The sequence below is a fragment of the Strix uralensis genome, chromosome 2 (assembly GCF_047716275.1).
Source record: "Strix uralensis isolate ZFMK-TIS-50842 chromosome 2, bStrUra1, whole genome shotgun sequence".
Lineage (NCBI taxonomy): Eukaryota > Metazoa > Chordata > Aves > Strigiformes > Strigidae > Strix > Strix uralensis.
In genome coordinates this window covers 107,049,522-107,073,306 of record NC_133973.1, presented here as the reverse complement: position 1 = coordinate 107,073,306, position 23,785 = coordinate 107,049,522, and the positions used below count along the sequence as shown (strand labels likewise).

General features: G+C 39.6%; 1 protein-coding gene across 8 annotated transcripts in view; it reads right to left on the bottom strand.

Annotated features, from left to right (window-relative positions):
* Positions 1-23,785, bottom strand: part of FNDC3A (fibronectin type III domain containing 3A) — a 125,402-nt gene that overhangs the window by 42,840 nt on the left and 58,777 nt on the right. For all 8 annotated transcript variants that reach the window (XM_074859687.1, XM_074859690.1, XM_074859688.1 and 5 more), the window contains 4 exons: positions 14,516-14,592; positions 9,628-9,865; positions 6,852-7,124; positions 4,731-4,789 (listed from right to left, as the gene is read on the bottom strand). In XM_074859687.1, coding sequence (XP_074715788.1) covers positions 4,731-4,789; positions 6,852-7,124; positions 9,628-9,865; positions 14,516-14,592 — 647 coding nt within the window. The remainder of the gene's footprint in view (positions 1-4,730; positions 4,790-6,851; positions 7,125-9,627; positions 9,866-14,515; positions 14,593-23,785) is intronic.

Genomic DNA, 23,785 nt, shown 5'->3' with positions numbered 1-23,785 from the left:
ACCCAGGGATTTACATGCTATATAAGCAGCCCTCAAATTCTGAGTCCTTATTGCCTCTTCTTATTAAATACTCAGCCTTGTCCTCCATTCTTCATTTTGCTTTTGCTTTTTCAGGTCCCCTTGTCTTCTCTTCTGCTTATTTGTTATAATGGATAAGACAGCTGGTGAGGACTCTGCTCAAACGCTGAGGACTCAGCATGGTGCAATCTGCAGAACCACCCCAACTTACCTTTGGGTATAAAAAGTTCAAGACCTCCGTAAGTAGAAGAGTCAACTTGTGGCAGTACCACATTATCAACTTGACTTAACACTGCCATGTATGAAAGGATGGGGGATCCATGCAGGGAGAAGTTTAAGAAAATGAGAACATGTTCATAAAAACACCTAATGGGAACTCTGGAGGCAACAAAGCTGATGTGCTCCGTACTTCACAGAACTGAAAGAGATGTGTGAATGAAAGCACACCATGGAGCCCACCACCTGATTTAGATGTGCATGCCCTGGACCTGGGCACTAAGACATGGGACAGCCCAGGACAGGTCACAGCCTTCAGCACTAATCCAGGCTTTCTGGAACAGGATACGGAGCCACGGACACTGTACTAGACAGCACCTGTATGATCATCTAATCACCACCACGGCCAGTACCTAGTATTGCTTGTGCCAGCACTGAAGTTCAACAGGGAACAGGGTGTTGATGATCCATCAAGAGCAAGCGTCATGGCACAATCCTGTCAGTGCTTCCAGCAAAACATTAATCAAAAACCTACAGGAATATTTCTGATGAGAACTACAAACAGAAGGTGTGAAAAAACAGAATCTCCTGGTTCACTTGTGAGAGGGTGAGGAAAATGTTTCCTTTGAGAAACTTGTGGGAAGGTTGCTTCTGATCCTGCAAGGCCTAAGTAGGTAACACAGCCTCCCTTTCTCTGATCACATCACATCACACTCCCCCAAGCTGCAACATCAGCTAGTCTTCCACCCACCCACAACACTGACAGTCCCCTGCCTTCGCAAAGCATAAGCCTCTCCAAGTGCTGCAAGTTTGGCTTTTTGCCTTGTGTACACTGTCTAGTCTGCAGAAGACTACTACTGCCTAAGCCTGTGATGTCTTCTGAGGTCTGCAAAGAGATCACTTGAAGGCACGCAGCCACATGCAATGACGTTCAAAGTAAGAACATGGTGGGGAGGGCAAACAGCAGCTTGCCTAAAAGGTGTGGACAGTTGAGTGTTGAGGAGGGAAGGAATTGAAAGAAAACAAGACAGTAGTGGAACTCCATTGCTTTTTTCAAAGGTCATTAGCAACACAGCACAAGACACCACCTCTTGATCATGCTTCCCACAGTCTCACTCTAACCCCCCCAGGGAAGCTCAGAGTTGTCATTCCCCTTGGCAAGGCAGCCACTGATGATATCCCAACTTGGATGGATCCTGTATGCCCTGACCACTGGCAGAGGACCATGCATGCTTCTTCCAGAGAACTAATCCTCATCCTTCTTGTCAGGATAGAAAGGATCCTCCACATTCTCACAAAGTTAAGAAGGGCATAGCAGGTGCTCATGACTTGAGGGCTGCTGAGAACGCTGTTGTCCAGCATGCCCCAGTGACAGCACTATCTTGGAGTAAGCTAACCTTGCAGCAAAACTTGTTTCTCCACCCATTCTGATGCAGTATGTGGCTAAACTAGGCACATGCTCCCTTGATGGGACAGACTCTCACGACTCGGAGTCAAAAGGGGTGAAAGACATCAGTCCCTTTAGCTACAGAGCCCTGATCCATTCCCTAAGCAGATATGTTTTGTACACGGAATGGCAGGGACCATACAGAAAGAACCGCATGTTGCTGTGTTAAAAAAAACCAAAACAGAACCAAAAGGCGATTGTAATCTTGAACACAATGGACCTCCATTAGTATGAAATCTTTCCTGCTTCACTTTGAGAACAGAACAGAATTCTTCTAACAGTATTTTGATGCATATTTTCCTACAATATGTGTGTGTGTATATATTATTTATATATATTTAATATATTTATTTTAATAGCAAGTAACTCCCTTAAGTTCTTTCTGGCATCATGCTACAACAAGTCTGAAGCCTTCAGATCCATGCAAGTCTCTACTGCTTGATCTGAGTGATAGCAATAGGTGTTTGCTAACATCTGTGGAGATGAGATGCATAGCTGGGCAGCGAAACAACAGGCAGCAAAACAAAACCTCTGCTGGTATGACTTTGCAGGTATTTGCTGTCAGAAGAAAGATGAGATGTGGGAAAGCTGGATTACATTCCAGGTCCGGGATAAAAATCAGTGCTATCAGATGTAGATTACATTCTTTTCTTACAGCCGTAACACCCTTCTGACCCTTTTTCTCCAGCTTCTCAAAGTCTGGTCCTAATCAACGGTTCTTCATTCCAGTCTGTACTCCTTGTTTATTCCACCACAGACTTCAGCCCTTCAGTCTCTCAATAGAGTTTCAATATTCTTATCTCATCAATCTTCCACCTTTCTCAGGCAGTTTCAGTCTCTTGCTACTAAATCCCCCACCACTCTCAGTCTTACTAACAAGACATTCAGTCTCCCATCACCCTTTCATTATCCGTCTGCTTGTAAAAATAACAAGCAGAAAAGCTACTTGCTCTCCATCTGGTTTTTCCAATAGTTCACACCTACTATTCTGTTTGTTCCTGGTCTCATTTTTGCATCTTAGATTCCTCATCTATTTTAGGACCACTCAAGTCTTGACTGTCCTTCAGACCTGTGCTCCTTGTCAGAGCTCACTCTTCTTTACTCACTTCCTTTCTTCCCCACACCTTAATCTCCTGAAGCTTTCTTTTCAGCCCCAGTTTCTTTTTATTGCCCCTCCACTATCTCCAATTGCCAAGGTCATCCTTAAGTGCTACTGAACTTGACTGTCCCAGTTGCTATCTACAGCAGAGCAACAGCCAGGATCAGCTAACTCCTCTCCATTTCTTCATCTCAGCTCTCTCAACCCTTTCTTATAGGATTTGATTCAGACAGCTTTTGCCTCCATGCTGCTTAGCCACTAAAGACACAGGGAAACTGAAGACATGTTAACCCTTTCTGATGCTTGGACACAGGAGATGCCAAGCATTCAGGACTTCCTCTATAATTACAATTCCTGCTCAGCACCACAGAATCACACAGAGTGATTGAGGTTGGAAGGGACCCCTGGAGGTCATCTGGTCCAACCCCCTTGCTCAAGCAGGGCCACCTAGAGCCAGCTGCCCAGAAATATGTCCAGACAGCGTTTCAGTATCTCCAAAGAGGGAGTCTCTACAAACTCTCTAGGCAACCTGTGCCAGTGCTCAGTCATCCCCACAGTAAAAATGTGTTCCTGATGCTGATTGCCTCTGGTCCTGATACTGTGCACACTGAAAAGAGCCTGCCTCCATCCTCTTTGCACTCACCCCGCAGATATCTATATATATTGATAAGATCCACCCTGATCCTCCTCTTTTCCAGGCTAAATAGTTCCAGCTTTCTCAGTCTCTTCTCATCAGGCTGTAAAGCAACATATGACATAATCAAGACTGGGGCTCTAAAACCAGGGCCAGATTGTCTGGGAGGTGAAGGGGAGAAGGTATGTAGCTGATGAATGGCAGCACTGGAAGACTGATGATCATTCTATCTGACCCTTTTCCATCTTCATCACCTTATCTCTGTATGTCCTTCCTTCCGTAAGTTTTCTCCTCTTTATTTAGTTGTGAAGCCTGTGTGTGTGAGTGTGTGCACATGTGTGATGTCGTAAGCTGAGGACCGACAAAGCCCGGTGCCTGATTATGGAAAAAGTAGCTGACAGACTGGACAAGCCCATGGCAAGCTCCTCCTGGAGTTTCAGTTGCATGGCCTTTTTGTACTTTACAATAGCAAACACAGACTGTTTTTACTCAGGCAAACTGGTGGACTGAGGATTGAGGTGCAGACTTTTGGAAAAGCTGTGTAAATCCTCACAGAAAGGTTAGGACCAGGGAAGATCTAGATGATGAAAGAAAAGAACACAGGCTCTAAAATGCAAGGAGCTACTGAATTTGGTAGCAGTGCTTTCAAGTGTATCTGCACAGAATTATGAACTACAGTTTTACAAACTGAAAAGAAATCAGTAGATTTTCAAGCAGGTAAGTCAGAAGTCCACTGCTGACAGTCAGCAGTTGACAAATTTTATGTATCTCTTCCCAGAAGGTACCAGAGACTCTTAAAAGAAATCCGTCATAGTTTTTCTTTACAAGTACAGTTTTCCAAAACCTCATTTTTGGTGAGGCTTCCAAAACCTCGTGGGCATCTCTCATCCCTAGAGATATCTGGTGTGTAAAATTGTTTCCTGAACAGTTAAAACCAAACAGTGTTACAGTAAATTGAGAACAGATTTGAGTCAGACATGATGTTAAGCATCATCTTATGCTAAGCATCATCATTATGTTACTGGCCGTGTTACAAGCTCTTTCTATATATATGTTTTATAATTCTGTTAATACCGAGATTTCACAGAGTGGCCAGGAAGAATTCCACATAATAACTATCAAGACAATTTTAACTTCATAAATGTTAATATACTAAAAATTACTTTGGTCATTTACATTTCAGTGATTAGAAGTGAAGTGTGTTTTCTTTAGCGCGGGAAGTTAAAGATCCTTTTAAACTTGGAGAGAGAGAAGGAGGTGTAACTGTGTAAAAGCAACAGAGAGAATTGATTTTATAGAAAGCATTATTTACTTACCACCGGCTTGGCTATATTAGAAAGAAGTGCTTCAAGTGCTTTTGTTTCTTCATCCTTTTCTTAAAAAACAAAATCAAAGCAAACAAAAAGTACCCATGAATACTCTTCAGTGAATTTACAGTGAAATAGCTCTTCAAATCCAACAACTGCACATAGACTGAAGTATTTATAAAATAGAACACCTTACCAACTTGCATTCATCTAGGGCAACATAAAATGAAAAGAGCTCCCAAATAAGTTGTTCATATAAAACTATTTCTAAATCTGTTCTATGATTTATGGAATACAGAAAGCCTGGTTATCTTTTATTAACATGTAACTTTAAACAAACTACTGCTCTGGAGAACTTAAGCTCTTGGCTGAGATTATTTCCTATAGATTCCTCTTTGGATGTAGATGCAGTCAAGTAACAGTAGTTTAAATATGTTATTGCACATCAGCTTAAAGACTACTGGTAACACTGTTGGCCTCTCAACTGCAAGAGCAAACCTTAGCTTAGCCTTCAGATGCATCTCAGGGAAAGAATCTAAGGTGTTTTGGTTCAGCTGAAGGTATAGCTGAGCTTTATAAAGGACTCAAAGTTCATAGAAAATGTTTTATGTGCTTTTTCCCGCACAATATTAAAATTTTATTATCTCAACAGTGTAAGTGAAAAGTTACTCAGTTTTGAAGGTGTGGCCAGGCATCTGTAATTCACTTAACCTGCCTTAAACTAAAAGAAAAATAAAAGAAAAACAAAACCTGACAAAATTCTTTAAAACACACAGATCAAATCTATTTACAACTTTGTATTTCTAAGACAGTTTATGCTGTTGAAACTAATTAAATGCAGTTCTGACTTCTGTTTGTTATTACAAGTCTAAGTCACGGTACGTATTTTTCCCAAATGTTTCCTGAATTAAATAATTTTGAAAAGTGGACTTTTCCACTTTTCATATAAAATACTTCTAAGGAACCGTTAACATAATTTTCATAACATATGTTAGCAACAGTACATTTTACCACCTGTTCCTTGGTAAAGTTAGCTCACAGGTAAATACCAACTAACAGAAAGTAAAGTGAAGGCAAGACAAATGCCACTCTGGAACTATAGTGACAAGTATTCATTCCAGTTTGAAGCAATAGTTCCCAACTTCTGAATTCTCAAAGGTATCCATTGATACTACGCTTTCACAGAGTATGAGCTACACATGTTTTTAAACAGCTCTTGTAGGTTGCGATTTCCTGGTCTTGATGAGACATACTTTCTTCACATTCCTTTTGGCTTACAGCAATCTAACATACATTGGCACAAAATCATCATCTCAGATCAAGGTTCAGTGAGTTGAAAAATCATGGTTTGTTTCTCTCAGCATCACTAGTTACAGCTCCCTATTCTGAGAAAATTGTACTTCGCTGATGACAAGTCTTTGACATTGTGTGTTCTGAATCTGAAGTGCTACGCCAGTGACCTGAAAGGTGCATGGTGACACATCATCAGATTCAACAATGACTGTATGACCAAGACTCAGTGAATTCAGTCCATTTATGAGATCACAAGCTTTCCAGTGAAACACAGATATTAATAATAAACACTCCCTATGGTAGTGCCTTAGAAAACATGAACTCACATGGACTAGTGTTGAGGACCAGTCTTTTTCTACAAAGGCCTTTCAATAATGAGTTGGTAGGGACGGGCATTATATGAATTTTTTATAACAGTATCTCTTTTACAAAATATTCCTCTTTAACAAGTTGAGTATATCAGACACCTGGTTCTTTCCATGTTTTCTGCAATATCAAGCAGGCCACCAATATTCAATGATTCCTTAAAATGTAAGCATCAATGGCTCTGGAAAAAGCACAGATTTTTCTTCAAGCAGGGTTATGAATTATGACTAATAAGATTTGCTCAAATCTATGTAGAGACTTGCATGTCAGTAGTTTTGTCCCCTTAGGCCCATCTTTCCAATGTGACAAGCAGGTCAATTGCCCTTAACTTCATTATATGGAAGTCAGGGTACTTATGGGCTACTACTCAGCTTCCAGATTGTCAAAGTGTGGTGTTCTATCTACAGATGCTATGTTCAGCCAGACACCAGACTTGCATAATATATATATATTACTGTTGTTAATACTTACCTTCTACTTCTGTGTCTGTCTGAGAATTGCTTTTTCCTTTACCCAAAGACTTGCTTTTGGTAGAACCTGTGCTTATACCAGCTGCATCCTGTCCTTTTGTTAGTCCATTATGTTCACTTGTAGGAGAAGGACATTTCTGAGGAGATGATGGAGGACTGCTTAACTTATCCTTCTGAGTTCCATGTCGATCTTTTAACTTTTTTTGTAACCTTTCATATGTCTTACTAGACCTTTCATCTCTAAAGTTGGATCTTCCATGAGCAGGCAGAGTATCTAAATGGCAGTGAAGAAGAAAAAAATTAAAAATAATCACTAGGAACAGAATGTAATTAAGTGCATTAAGTGCACACTTGTGTGTAAAGTTACATCTCTACTCCTATTGGGAAACTGAAGTGTCCAGCAGGTAAACTGATATACACTAACTGGACATTAACAACATGTTAGGGGAGAAAGTGTAATCTTTCCTTCCCACATCTTTTTTCTACTTAAAAATTATTCTTAAAACGTTTCTATAATCTTCCTTGAGCTGTAAGGTACAGGATAAAGTCAACACAGAAAAAACCTGCTATTTTATTACACTGGAGGAGGTTTGCTCTCATGCTGAATAAAAAATACAAAAGTTTTGGAATGCAACTAGAGCTCTATTACTTTAATGGTGCTTCAGCAGAAATCAACAGGGAGAAACCCCACAAAAACACAGAGCAACTAAAAGACGCTAAAAGGCTGAAGATAGTATGGCTAGGTCTTGTAAGTACACTATACCCGAGGCATTGCTGTAGTATCACTGAAGTCCCATCTCTAAGACAGAACATGGCTTTGGAAAAAAGTCAGCACAAGACTAATGAAACAAAATAAACTGCAGACTGGTGAACTTTTCTGTCCAATTCTACCATTTTTATCTATTTCACCTTTATGCTTAGAAACAGCTTTCTGAATCAAGACTTTAAAAGAGTCACATGGCACCAACTCTTTCCTCACTGTAACCCTATCTATAAATGATGAAAGCTTTCAAAAAAAATATATCCTTCAAACCAGCAAAGAATTTGTCCATTTTTAGGTAAGTTGGATCACTCAGTCATTTGTTATTCCTTATGTGCTAGGAAGCATAGAAAACAAGATCTAATAAAACTTCCTTTCAAGAAGGATAAAAATCACAAAACTAGGGAACTTTTCAGTTTCTGTTTTTTTAGGTCAGATTAATTCCCAGAAAATTTGATAGAGGACTACCAGATAAGCTGTGACTATCTAGAAATTTGATTTTCACTACCATTAGAGATTTAGATGCTCTTGTTAGAGAACTACCATGCTCTAAGTGCTTTTGCGTTTTTCCCCCCCTTGAATTCAGATTCCTCATATAGGAGGCTAACTCTAGGCTTTGACTTCTGAAAGCCATAGGCAAAGTCAGTGGTCCAGAATTAAATATGAAATCTGTAGCAAGTATGTAACAAATTATAGCATCCTTAGTCCTCTAATTCCCTAAATCCAAGGGATCTTATGTACGTATTTTAAAGAAAGCAAAATCGAAGATCCCACTTTATAATTTGTTTTTATATTAGCTTTAGCAAATTATCACTGAATACTTAAAGAGATATAACCTATCAGCAGAAATCTAAAAAATATTATTCCATTAAGAATTCCATTCCTTTACCTTTTATGCATTTAATTATCATATTCCAATCTCTTAATTTAGCAAACTAAAAGCAAACAACTGCCCATCTACAGGAAACCAAGAAATTAATAAAACTATAAATAAGCACCCAAAGAGAATCTAATAACGTACTGTTATCAAAGTAGTGCAAAGAAGAAACAAAGTACCACTTAAAGAATACAGAAACACTAAGAATTTCAGGAAGATCAAGACATCCGTATATTCTTGTCCGACAACTTTGTACATCATGAGTATTTAAGCACAGTGACTATTTGGAGGACATTTTTAGATTATTTTAGTAGTACCATAGAACACTGAGAATCCACCCATCTACAGAGACATGACAAAGTTGTGTTTGGTCTCCCCCTCCATAGCTTCTAGCTTCTTTCTCTAAAAACAGCAACCTCTCTGAAAGTCTTTCCAAGGTCAGCACCTGCCTTGTAGCAGAAGTTTATCTAAAGAAAAGTAAGTCTACCAGAAATGTAAATATTAATCTAACAACCCAAACCTTGAGTTAGTACACACGTACACTTTGCCACTAAACCATATTAAACCGTATTAAAGGCAGATGTCAATAGCACTACCAAAGACAACTTCAACTACAGTATTAAGTTTAGGTTGGTGGCACCTGATTATTCAAACTGGACTTCAATATGGACATTGGAACTAAATGCATACAGTTTTATGAAAAATGGTAAACACTGTTTCATAATCAATACCAAGAACCCCTGTTTCATGCGTCAAGCAAGATACTTGCAAGACATGAGATCTCAGAACAGTGCTCAGGTATGGATTTAAACACGGAATCTCTGGGGATGGCATCAGCTGAATCACTACAAACACTTCCTGCACTGCTTTCTTGGGCAAATCTATAACTGATACACAAGAAATAATCTGTATGTTTAATAGATCACTGAATAGATAAGTCAAATTAATTTAAAGAACTTCTTCTGGAATAATAAGCTTCGTAAAAACAAGACTGGTATCCTCATAAAACTTTTGTGTGTAGTTCCCATTCAAGCTCTAAGTCTTGCTTGATAAAGCCTGTACATCAGCGTAACAGATGCTGGAAATGAGCAGAGCATTATTTCCTTTGACAGAACTTGCAATAGTTGATAAGCTACTTACCCAGGTCCCCATATACTTGTGAGGTGTGATACTGTGGAATGTACTGCGTTGCCATGTCACCAGCTCCGGTCACAGGTGAATATATATGACGTGGTGGAGGGGGTATCATGGCTGGAAGAGGAAGGAAGCCAGGCAGTGGGGGATGCGGAGGCCTGTGTATCACTGCATGACCACCCGGATGAAATTCTGGAGCCTGGGGAACCACCACAACCCTTCGAACACCGTTATCCTCAATAACCTGTACAGTGAGAGACACCATGTATCTTAAGAGAAATAACAGTCTGAAAGGTGTTTCTGTAGATACTTAAACAAAACTAGGAAGAGTAAAACCCTCCAACTTGAGAAACAGAGGAAAAAAAAGGACAATTAAAGGGCTATCTATGCTAAATGTATTAACTGCAACAATGCCATTAATGTCTCAGTGTGATAGGGAAAAATACTGTTTAAAAAAGACCTGACTGTAGCAACATCTTATAAACAACCAAGTATATTTATGGCATGAGCCTAGCTTCTCCCCAGGGTCCTGTTTCCACCCTCATTCACACTGCTCATATGCTACACTGCTCCTAGGATTTGCTCTACAGTATAACAACTATATTGCTCCCTAGAAGTGATTTGGTGGGTAGATGGACCTCACTCAGCATAAATGGTGAGAGAAAAGGCACAACAGTGTCTGGTCTTTGCTCTGTGCCCAACTCGGTCCACCAACACTAACCCAGGAGGCGCTTGCCATACTGTACCTGTTAGCATGCGGCAGCCATCGCCTGCACCAAGCTGTTAAAAAAACTAACAGGATAGTATTCAGCCCTCTCAAGACTCCTTCACAACTCAAGGTAGTTTTTAAAAATTTTTTTTCTTTTCTTCCCCCTGCCTGTTAAAACATCTTGCACCCTGAAGGAAATCACATGCTACTCAGAAAACGGGACCTTTGTGGCAGCCTCTGCCAGACTCTGGTGTGCAAAGAGGCTTGTTGTGCAAAAATGACAAATGGGAGATGTGACAGGACAGCCTTCAGCTGAGGGACCCAAGTGCAGCCCTAAGCAATATTGCTAGAAGTTCAAAGAAACAAAAGCAGCATATGCAATACCATGATGAGAAGAAGCATGGTCACGTAAGATGCAGGGAGCTGAGGTGTGCTGTGCAAGGTACAGGTAGCATGTCTCCGCTCTGTGGCATATAGGGGTCTGGTGGAGAGCAGGCACGAAGGCACATAATGTAGGAATTACTGAAGCAGAAAATGCTCCTTGCCAAACAAGGGTTGGTCATCAATCGGACCAGAAACAGGTCCATCCCTGAAGTACACCACAGACAGGGAAAACTGCCATCATTATCCTATCTAGATGTTTGTATCGCTATTGGTAAAGTCAAAAAAATATGTGACTGTTGGTAATATCTAGAGATGATCTTGGCACAATTTGACTTGTATGTATCGTGGTGTCAATAACTTCAGTGTCTGGGATGGCAGTGAATAAATTGTTCTTCAGTTCCTAGTAAAATGCTGTAAAATAATGCCAGCAGGGACTGTAATGTAAGATTTAGGATGGAACATTTATCCAGAAAGGGAGGAGAAGAATCTGGAATATCATGACTACATTCAGAAGCAGGAGACAAAGCAACCCTATGACATAAGTTTTCACTGACATTTGAAATGAGGTGGGGACATGTACACATACACCAATGAGTGCAACAGAAGCAGATCAAAGCACTTAGTGCCAAGCTGCTTCCAATTCCACTGCTTAAGATTAAGGGCATTATGCTTGGCTAGATTTAGTCCCATGCCCTGGTATGAACACTTCGACCAAGTCCATGACAGAAAGCTGCTTGGAGGATCAGTCACTGGTTTTATCATGCCTCCATTAGGGGTTGGTGTGCATCTGGTACATCTGGAACTGAGCTTCTGCTTTTGTTTTCTCTGACAGCAATCTGATTTGTACACCCCAAAATCATCGTGCACCACTGCAAGGTAAGTGAGGTTCGTCTAGGAAATTGTTTCAAAACTTCACTATTTTACTGAGAGAGTTAACATAGACACAGCTGTATGCTTCTGGTATAATGGTAGAATGAAGATCTCTATGAATATGCAATAACATTCAGAAGACATAAAAGTATGTACACAATGGAGCTAATCCCACCTTACTTATATAAATATAGAGCTGGAAATTAATATAAATGACCTAAGTAAACACAGCTTTAAAATACATACATACCATGTGACTTTAAAAAATGGGCTATTTTCAGTATACAGAAATTGATGTTATTGGGAAAGAGTAATTTCACTAAAGACAACACTCTTCCCGTCTGTGCAACCATAGCTGTGTGGTATCCTAAAAGCAGGGTATATTAACAGCAGTAAATACAACTAGAACTTCTGCTGTCCAGTGAAATTCTCTAAACACTGAAATGTAGTTTTAATTATTTAAGTTCTTTTTGTTTACAAAAAAAATAAATTGCAATTTGTCATCACTTTATGAGCAAATTCAGATTATGTAGGAAGCAGCGTCCATAAAAAAACAGGCTTAGTTTATAATTTATTTGTTTTATTCGGTCTGCTCATAGCCTAACTCAGAAATAGATACCCAATTCATAGCAGGAGGGACCTTAAGTTTAGTAGTGTAAAATGAAGAGTTTGAGAAGTCTGTAACTGCTTCTAAACCAAACATCAACTCAATGGTAGGCCTCTACCAGGCAACTACACAGATAAAAACCTTCCAAAAAACAGTAAGAGCATCATGTCAAGTATGTAATTGTAAGTTAAAAAAAGTAAACTATCTATCTATTATCCTAATTGTGCTAGCAAAACATGTAGTTCTGGCATAGACCTGTTTGGTTGACTGAACCAACCAAACAGCACTGGAAAACTCACTCCTGACAGCAAATATAGACAGCTCAGAGAGGATGAATAAAGCTGGTTTTTTTCAGAGTTTTACAACTACAGTTCCAAAAGAAAAGGAAGGGGGAAGTAAATCAACTTATGAATTGCTTTTTATTTATGTGATGTAAGAAATATGCTTTATTCTGTAGTTATCCCCAACTTCTAACAGAGGACAGTACACCAAACAGGAACTGAAGCAAGCAGAGGCATAACAGAACTAAATGAAAAAGGGTAGGCAAAAGATGGTTATGCTGAAGTTGTTCTTCCAGGCTGATGGCTTTAGACATTTAGCTGGTTTCCAATTTCTCTCAAAATATATCTGCAGTTGCTGACATTTAAAAATATACTATGCCTGAAGAAACCACATAAGTTACTTTGCTGAGACTGCATTAAGTCTGGGATAACTCTTAGCTCAATAGTGTTAGACTTTCCTGTTTGCAAGACTACTATCAAATCTTCTGGCTTGTAACAGAATTTCCATCATAAACCACAACAGCTGGTATGTTTTGTCAGCAGTAAATACTTCAGAAGCCTTATAAACTACAGGTTTTCCTGGGCTATGATACTTCTACTCAGATGAAAACAGCAGACATGAGCTCATTCCACCCGTACTCTGAGTTGGATAGATGTGAGGCACTTTCAGTTCAAAAGTCAGAGATCTGTGTTAGCACAACACCTGCTTGCACTAACAAGCTCTAATGAAAGGCTAACGAGCATGCCTCAGCAAGGCCCAATCCTTCAGCCTGTCTGCTGCAAGCTGTCCTCAAAGGAAGGATAAATTCATTTTATAAATATTATTCAGATTGGCACAGGTTACACAACTTTTTAAACATTACTTCATCAACTGAAATTAAGTACTCGAGAAATATGGTAAAATTCAGAATTTCACTTGTCTCAAAAATTCTTTCAGTTCGTTAAAAATGAATTCTAATAGAAATAAAGACTTTTTACTATGACCTAAGATAAATCGACTTTCATAGTTATTTTTAATTAATTTTTCTCTGCCTGTTTGGGAACAACTATGAAGGATACATGAATCAACTTATCAGCCAACTTTCAACAGATGAAAAGTTAAAACCACAGAGTGTTAGTCTGCCTAACTTAACAGAGGGTAACTCTTCATGCCATCCAGATAATTAGTCCAACATCTGCTAGACACCATGGATTTTTTGGTTGCATTTCACATGTTTAAGTCTCTTCTCAGTGCACACCATGGGATGCATGCTGAGTCAGAGGTAGACTGGTCACAACAACAGAACATCATGAGAAAATCTTACATTATGGAGAGTGGCATTCATCTGCTATAACTTCCAGATCTGACCTACTAACTCCTAGACTTGTTCTACAGTTGAGGGAAAGAGACACCATCTAGAAGGCCACACATCTCATTATAATACAGGTGTCAAAAATAGCCAAAAGGAATCATCCTTTTAATCTACTTTAAAGGATGTCCAGGTTATCTAGCTCACATTTAATTTTCAGGCATCTAAATTAGGAATCACATAGCAGTGAGAAAATGAGAGACCCATTTTAAGATAAGTTGTGGAAACACATATCATATGATAATTTATCTCAAATAGACAGCTGAACTGATCCGTTTTACTCCTCACCTGCAGGGAACTTCCCAGATATGAACTGTGTATATACATAAAATTATACTGGTGTCAAGAAGAAACATCCACAAACACAGAAATCAGTACAGGTCCTGCACAATGAGCTATTTGTGTCATGATTGTATTTTATGTTCAGAGGGCATCTCGTACATTAGGATCCTGAACTCAACAAGGAACTGTGCTTGTTATTGTCATGTAAGTAGTTAATACATAACTAAAGAGACACATACAGCGTGAGAAGTCTCCCACGACAGAGATACTATGGGACATCTCCCCTTATTTACTTGCTTGACCACAGTGACTCTGAAACTTTACACATTAATTTACTGAATTAGCTATTTTGGCTCTACTGCTGTAATTTGCATGAAAAGAAATAAAGTAAGAGTCAAATGAAGGGACATACCTGTGGGGCATATCCAGGAGGCACATAAATAGTAGGCACTGAACCATTTGGGGACATCATTGGAACCTGAGCAGGACCTAAATGGATTACAGAAATATTCAGTACAGCACCACTTAATAACTTGAGCAAGTTGAAAGAACATACTGAACTGAAAAGTCTCTGTGAAAAATATACAAGATAACATGGATAAACAAAGGCAATGAACTGTACAGATAAAATTATAGCAAACAGCAGCCTTGGAAATCTAAGAAACAGTTAGAAAAAAAAAAACACCAACAGAAACAAAACTAAAAAGATTCACCAGCAGGTATTTCTCCCTTTTCTGTCAGTAAGCTCAGAAAAGAGCTTATGTCAAAACTTCTTAAGAAGTGTCCCAAGATGAAGACACAGTAGAAGAGACGTTAAAACAAACAAAAAAATATTTGAAACAAATTGCTGAAACCAGGTAATATTCAGTTAAGAGTTGTAAAGAAAATTACTTACAAAATTGCTGCTCTGTTACTAGTAGGTCTTATCACCTAAAGTAGTCTCAGCACCACAGGAGTGGGAGGTGGCAAATAGGACACTAACTTAAGGTCCCAGGGGAAAGCCAGTGTATTACAAACAAGTAGGTCTACTTCAACTAATGGAAAAGTTGTGATACCATGATGATCCTTGCACCATGCAAACCAGAAAGAACAGAGTTCGCAGACACTTAGATAAATATGACAGAACAGGAATGTTTTAAGGTGGCATTTGTAGATAAAGTACTGCCTGGAAATTCTGCAATCTTCAAAGAGCACAGGGACGCTGTTACATACTTGGATTTTCAAAAAGCTTTTGACAATCTCTCTCAAAGATTCTTAAGGAAGTAATGCTACCTTTGGTTAAAAAGGGAAAAGGGCTTTTCATGAATAACAAACTGACTTGAGAACAGGAAACAAAGACATGTAAATGATCAGCTTTCAAAGTACCTAGAGCGACCAAAGGAGTCCCACAGGCACACAAAGAAGAACCTGTTGAATGTATTAACAAAACTTCTGGAAAAGGAAATGAACAGCGAGGTGACAAATTTTTGGTATGCTCTCAGAGAGCTGTAAAGGATCTCACAGTACTCAATGACCAAATGATAAAAAAGTAGAAGAAACGGTGTTGGTAAGTGCAAAGTAATGCACCTGGACAATCCCAGAATTATTTATTTACAGTGATAAGCCATAAATTAGCTGTAAATAAACAGACTATGGAGCTACTATATATATTTCTAAGGAAATATCAGCTGAGCATTGTTTGGTGGCATTTGCAGAAAGAAAGAGAATATTAAAAATCATTACTAACAGAACCGAGAACAAGCAGAAAACATTATTACCCTATGGTATAAAACCACGCTGTATTTCAATACTTTGAGCACTAAGGTTGTCTCGCCATGCAGAACTAGGAAAGGACAAAAAAAAAAGAAGTTTACAGTCCCTTTCCACCTGTTTATCAGGAAAGATTAAAGAGATCAGGATTCTTCCACCTGAAGATGGTTAAAATGTAAAAGGGCTGGCAGCAGAGGAATAGTAAAAGACCTGTAACTCCTCCAACTGCCTAAAAATGGGAAGATAGATCATTTACAGTTTCTCATGTGCAAGAACCAGAGATATCAAATTAAATCATCAGGTAAAAGGTTTAAAACAGGTAAAGGAATTTCTCATGGAATACATAGCCAAACTGTGTAACTCCTTGCTTTAAGAACATTGTGGAAACTAAAGGTTAGGTTCAGAAGAAATTAAACAAATTGAGAGAGGTAATCCATTAAGAGCTATAAAACCCAGAAGTGTTACTTTTATTTCAGGAAGCTAGAAACAAGAAAGTTATTTCTGTGTGTCTGCCCTACCCTTATGGCCTCCCCTTTAGTATTTGATCTGTATAGATTAGCCTCTATCAGAGCAAGCACATTGACACAGGCTTCAAGAGAGACTGCCTACAGACATCTTTACGCTTTTGTGTTTAAAATACACAAGGCAACCATCGCTGAAGTTTAATTATTAAAGAAAACCTGAAACACAATATAATCCATCCAGGTTTTGTGGCAAACACATAAGGCTGGGATTCAGACACTCCAGGCTGCATTCTCCAAATCTCCAATTCAGTGTAGTGGAGCTACCAAAAACACCAATGCAACTCTTAGTGAAGTTTCAATAATACTTCTGAAAGGGCATTCATAGTTCCACATTAATGTTTTATAAACTCAGTTAAGATCTGCAAATGGAAAGTACTAAGTAAATGCAAAGTACGGTATATAAGATTAGCATACTGCATTCTGATAAGTATGAACTTGACAGAAAAATAAAGATAACTATGTCCAAATGCTAAGGGAGGAGAAAAGGAACGAAAAGCATTCTTTAAAAAAAGCAGCATGCAATCCAACTTGATTACACATATTACAGGGACTTCTTTAAAATACGATACAGAAGTTTTGAAATGTATTACCTAAAAAGAATCACAGCTTATTATCAACAAATTGTTAACCCATAGGTGGGGGAGAGGGTGAAGAGACTTTTGAAGAACAAAGTCTTAATTGAAAGATTAACTGAACTCTGTAACAGTAAAGAATATAAGGACTACAGTAAGCTATAAATTGAGAACTGAATCTGTCAGTTCCTTTTGCTCAGCTGAAACTCAAAAATGTTTCAGTGAAAGTTTCTCCTGAGTATGAAGTGCTAAAAAGCAATGAGAGTGAAGTGAAAAGCAGCTGAAGAGAAGCTGAAAAAGTGCTCTACAGCATGAGCTTACAATAAATTCAAAAAAGTCAACAGTGATGGAAGCCATTCAACCAAATAATGGTTTAATTTCTTAAATAAGGTGGATTTTACACAGCTTATATCTTGTAATGCTTACTTGTAGTTTTTCCGTGTTTGGCTTTTTTGCTTTAAACATCTAAAGAATATTGTTTAACAATCTTTTTAAAGCTTATTTATTTAGTGCTTTAATCTCTCTAACAAACAAAAAAAGGTGGCTATCTCCAATCCGGTACAAAGGTTGATCCACAAAACCATTTTCAGTATACCCATAATCTAGTGGTCACAAAACCAAAGACATAAAGGCAATGTATGAACGTGAAAAATTACTGCAGTGTTAGAATAGAGTCAAATCAGTAGTCTGAAAACTTACATCCCATCTTTACCACTTTAAAGTTCCAGAATTAATTAAAATATATTTTAAATATTCAAGATGTAAGGGTGAACTCTAATTTACTTCTGATTAGATTACCAAGTGGCTGTGGAATGAAGTTAGATTGCAGAGGAACATTCAAGAAAATGGAAAGCATGGGAGAAAAGTTGGCAGACTACATATTTTAATGAACATAGGGTCTTTACAGTGAAATTACTGATTTCTTGACAGAAAGCATATTACTATCTGCAAAATAGAAAAAAAAGCTTTCCTGTATCTAAAGATAAAATGCAAAAATGCTATGAAAGCAGAGGTTTGGGTTTTTTTTTGCGACTAATGTGAAGATCTTGGCTCTAGTTCAGTGACATAAACTGCAAGAATAATTTTTGTGCTTTTAGGTATTGGCTAGACTGGTGCATGACAAAGGCAGTGTGTTTTACCATGAGGTGAGACTGAATATAAAGTACCAGCAAACAACAACATCAGGAATTTGTGTTAAATAAACATCTAATTTTCTTTTCTATATTGCACGTAAATGGAATTGACTTTATCCAAATCACTATATTATGGAAGTTAATAACCATTGTAAGAGGAGGTCTCGAGTCTTCTATATGCTCTCAGCTATACAAATTCAGTTATGTAAGAAGTGGAAAAGAAGTATTGTGAGAGAGAAAACAAACTTTTATACTTTATTCTTGAAAAATGACTCATTAAACACAGTAAACGTTTATTTAACTCAACTGAAGCCAACAAACATGTTTCACCACACTTTATTATTGTCCTGAAACTTGCTATTTCACTACCATGAAAGGGAAAACTTCTAGTTTCTATGCAAGCATTTTGTTCTAACTTAAACAAAAAAATAAATCAAGATGCCTATTAAAGATCACATAAACCTTGGAATATGTGTCCTGAGACAGGAAACACGTAAAAAAATTCCCAACAACGGGGGGAATACCTCCCCCCCAGCAATAGCGGGGGAACTTCTCCAACACGCCTATTTGAGCAGGCTGTAAAAACCTCATTATGCTCGTTACAGCGACCACAAACGAGTACCAAAATTATCCGCGCTGCATAATGGCTAGCACCGTGACAAGCCGATCCAAACATAGCAACACCTGGACACCGGAGGATACCGCCACCGCCTGCCTAACAGATAAACGATTTCTGTTTTAACCATGAAGCGCGGCTGCATTCGGGGCCGCCGGGCAGGGGCCGCCGGTTCCCAGCGCCGAGGCGGCCCCGGCCCTGCCGCGCTCCCGCCGGCGGGGGCACAGCTCTTCCGGGGCAGCAGCCGCCCACAGCCCCGCGCTTACAAAACCGGGCTCGTCATGGCCTCCCAGCGCAGAGCCTTCCCGCTCCGCTCACGGCTTCGGGGCCGCCGCCCTCCCCCCCCGCAGCCCCCGCGGGCCTGCCGGCCACCCGCCTCCAGAGCCCGCCCATCACCGAGAGAGGGGTTTAGCAGCGCTCGGATTCCCCGCATTTTTATTTATTTTTCCAGCCACCACAGCTTTCCCCCATCCGCCGCCGCGCCACGCCCTGCTTTTGTGTTTCGCCGCGGCGGCTCGGCCGGGCGGCCGGGAGACCTTACCGCTCATTTCGGGTTGGGCAGCGGCCGGGCCGGGGCCGGGGCCGGGCGGCAGCTCCCCGGCGCGCCGCGGCAGGCGGGGCGGCGGCGGCGGCGGGCGGGGCGGCTCGGCTCAGCTCACTCAGGTGCGCGGCTGCCCGCCCCGCTCCGCCCCGCGGCCCGCTCCGCCCTGCCCGGGCGGCGACCGGACCCCGGTCCGCAGCCAGCGGCGGCCGGCACAAGCGGCGGCGCGGCCTGGGCCGCAGGGAGCGGGCGCGGCGGGTGTTGTGGGGGATGAGCCTCCCCCCCCTCCCTGAGGAAGGCTTCCTCAGCCATCCCGCAGGACTGGTGCTCTGGTTTTTACTGTAGCCTGTCGATTGCCATGGGCTAGTGTGATCCAAGTTCTTGAGCTGAAAGCTTTTACGTTAATTAGCACAATTAAGTTAAAGGATTACTTCAGCCCAATCCTTCCATAGGATTTACCTTTAGCTGAACTGCTAATCAGTTTACACCTAACACAGGAGGTGAGCAAACAGATCTGGTTGCAAACAAACACTCTCTGGCGTCGCGTTTAGAAAGCTGCAATGACTTTGATATTAATCTATGTGGATACTGCGGCTCATGAACACTGCTATACTTAGCATTAGCCTAATGTGAACGGCGATGAATCACTGTTATCCCCAGGAGGAAATAGCATTCAGGATTTACTGCAGCACATTAGGTTAACTATGGCTCTATAACCAAACACCCACACTTTGACATCACGCAGGGGATGATATGCATCACTGACGCAAGCACTGACAGGATCAAACACAAAGGCCACAGCAGTTGAAACAATAGAGCGCACCGCTGACGTAGCAGCGCACTCCTCCAACACTGACGGGCCGCAGTAAATCAATAGTCCCAGATGCCACAAATAGTTGCACCACTCTGTCTTTTACATAATGGCTAAGACTTCAAAGTTTTATTTTGGGCTCTCAGCAGCTACAATTAATTACAAAACCCAGTAACAACCACCACCACCAATTGGTCTACATTTGCCTTGTAAGCTGTGCCTGGAAAATACTTCCAAATTAGTACTTTGGGTTAACAGGCACTAAAAAAGTGTCACAAAGCATCAGTAGCTTTGCATTTACTAGCTGCAATGTAATCAAAGTAAGTAATAACAAAAAAAGAAAAGCAAACACAGAACTTACTGCTAGGCCTGAGCTGGGGAAGAGGCACAAGAAGGAACTGTGAATACTGCAAGGACAGAGGCAATCAGGAGACTTCAGTTTGCAACTCTGTCAATTTAACATATTCTTTATGCTCTAAATTCATCCAGACAAAACAATCCCTTCCCCCATCCATCTGTCTACTTCTGCCATCAAGGCTGGGGAACAGCAGATGACAAAGCAGCAACATCAATTTAAATATATTAATTGGCTACAAAAATCTATCAGAGACTGCAGGCTGGCAAACACAAGGAAAAACTGAAGGTAAAACGTTCACAGTTCTTTTCAAAAGCAGGGGAAAAAAAGTATTGGTTTCATCCACAGAGACCTTGGAATAATGGATAAAAGAGCAGACAGCTATGAAGCCTAACTACAGTATTTCTAAAGATTACATCCTAATGAGATCCTGATCTTTCCCATGAAACCATACATACATATTCATGAAAAAAAAAACCCAAACATGAAATCCCTTCTCATGGGCAAAGTGCAGAGATGACAGGTTCCTATAGCACTTTATCATCAATACAGCTATTGGTTTTCTAATGGCCTCAGGTATGTTCAAAGGAAGAAGGTGACAGTGGTCTCGATGTTCAACTGTTCAATGTACTTTCATCTGTTTCTAAACAATGACCTCTGTGCAATTTTGTGATTAAAAAAAGACTGCAAGCCCATGCCTTTGAACAGTGCAACTTCACAACATGAAGTTAAACTTGGGAACTTGCAGAAGGATAATTTTAATTGAGATATACCAACAATAAAAAGTTTTTATACATTCTTTCTGAAGCAACTGTATGGCACAGTGATCAACCTTATCCTCCATTAACAAAAAGTACCAATGAATCAAAGATGTTAATGTGGAAATACAACACAGACTTTGTACTGTGAAGCCTAGATTGTTAAATTGCTCCGTTTTGTTTGCTGTTTTAGATTATTTAGTAACTATGTGGAAGAGTTATGTCAAAAAATTGTTCTCTCTGCCTTGTAGTCTTCCAATTTAAATATCAGGTGAACCATAAATCATTTCATTTCAAAGGGAGTTAAATGTGATATACCATTCTTAACACAGAGAAGCTTTGATGAAAATGTTTTTATTCTTAGCAGGAAAAATAATCTGCACTTGTTCTAATCTAACTGCATCACATATTTGCTTATCTTTTTCCTCAAGGAGAGTCTAATTTCCTAGCACTTACGCTGAGCAGTACTGATCCGCAACTTTTTCAGACTAATATTTAATTTTTGTGCATACTGCTTAATCATGTTCCATTTGATTCACAACATTTGGGATAAACTACAATTTAATCATCTAACAGTTGCTGCTACTAGAAGTTGTGTTTTTCTAATCTGACTTTTTTTTTTTCTTGGCCACATAGCACTGCAGACCAGAAGGTTAAAAAGTTAAGCGCTACTAGTGATACTTGGTTGTGGTTAAAAGGTGAACAGCACAAGTGAGTCTCAACAGCTGGCAGTTCCTGGCATGTAGACAGTGGCTTCTACAAAAGAGCATGTTGACTCAAAGAGACATCTTGAAAGGAATAAGCATTACCTTTAACTCCCCCCTCCCCCCACCAAGTTGTGCCAAAAATTAAATTACATAGTATAATTACTTGTAAAGGCCTTCTCAGCACCATTATATTCAACTTATTACACTAATGAGGTTTTTTTTCTGTGCATACTTACCTGGCTACATTGATTTGAAACTGGAGTGCAAAATTATCTGGCACATTCTCCTGCCTCAGAGCTGGCATCCAGAGAAGCCCCCCCTCCTTTGTGCAAATTTCTTAATATTGCCCCTTCAAATTATTATACACATCTATACATATGTGTGTGTGTGCATATATATCTACATAAAGATTATGACTTGAATATGACATTGAATATTACTTATATGAATATGATGTATTGATTAAGAAAATCAGTTACATACATATAAATGCTGAAACAATTTTATCAAATTCTAGCGTAGGGTATTTTAAAACTATGGATGAAAATACACAGAAAACTCTGTGGATATAATAAAATTCTGTTTGTGCAAACTGTGATTATTACAACGCATATGGTGTCAGAAACTCAAGCAAGAAATTGATACCACAGAAGGCCGCCAAGAGAAAATTCGGTGCCTAACTCAAGTTTTTATTTCTATCCAAGGCAGACATCTCTAAAGATGTACTACTCTGAGTTCCTGGAATCTACTAATAACATGTACTTTCATTTGAAAACATCTGAGATGTTTAGGCCTCAAGATAATTATATAAACAAATACAATGCAGATTCAGATGGTCCATTTAAAATAAAACCAAAGCAGAACAAAAATTATTTTAAGTAACTAAAGTCCTTCTAATATCTAAAATAAATACCACACGCATCGTTTTTTAAAGGGACCAATTTGGGAGCGGTCATTCCTAGCTGGAAGGCCTAAAACTAAGTTAGCAGGACGTGAGATGTCTCAGCTTTTCAGGTATCCTGTAACCTGGGATTCTACATAATTTAGCAGAAAGAGGGAAAACTAGGTAAATCTAGAATGACATTGGCTCCATAACTAGAGTTCTAGGGTGCAAAACCAGGGCTAAATCTTGTTCTTAGTAAAGGTAAAAGGTTAATGATGACTGTTGATTTTAAAAAACCCTCACACCCAACAGCTCTGTCCCACTGAAATTTTATTCTCTTAGATGTAATTCTTTCATTAGGGTGAGTTTGCTGTTCTGGTCAGATGAAAAGATATTCTGTAACAACGCAAAGAAATGGAGAGTTCAGTCCTACAGGACTACCTCTCTTCACTGCATATAATTATTTTTATGCCTACATTAGAGGTGTTCACTTGAGTCCACCAAGAAAGATTCTACCAAAATTGCAGTTCCACAATCAAATGTGCAGATGTAACATTTTATTACACAGTTTTGTTTCAAATCATGAGTGAGGAAAACAGTCCCTGAAGCTGAGAATTCAAAAGGTGACATTTGGTAATGCAAAATTCTTCTGTCATGACACAAACTGGAGGGAACAAGCCCCAAGCAAACTACACAACAAAAATGAGACGTAAGACCAAACCAAAAACATCTGATGTTACACATCTTACACTTTGCAGCACCTAGAGCAAACACTTGGCAGGGTGATTCACCAGCTGCCTCCGGAGGACAATTCTGTGCTTCTGCACATTTGTCAGGGAGTCACCTTATACCAAATGACACAAATTATTAAGCACAGACATGGTGTCCTCAAGTAGATACCTGGTTCAGACCTGTTCTAGTCACTCTTCTGTCCAATTTGAGTAGAGTATATCAAGTTTTCTGAGAGTAGATTCCTACTGTCCGGAAAAGGAGGTCTTCCTGTTCCATTAGTAGTAGGCTAAATTCTGGGCTA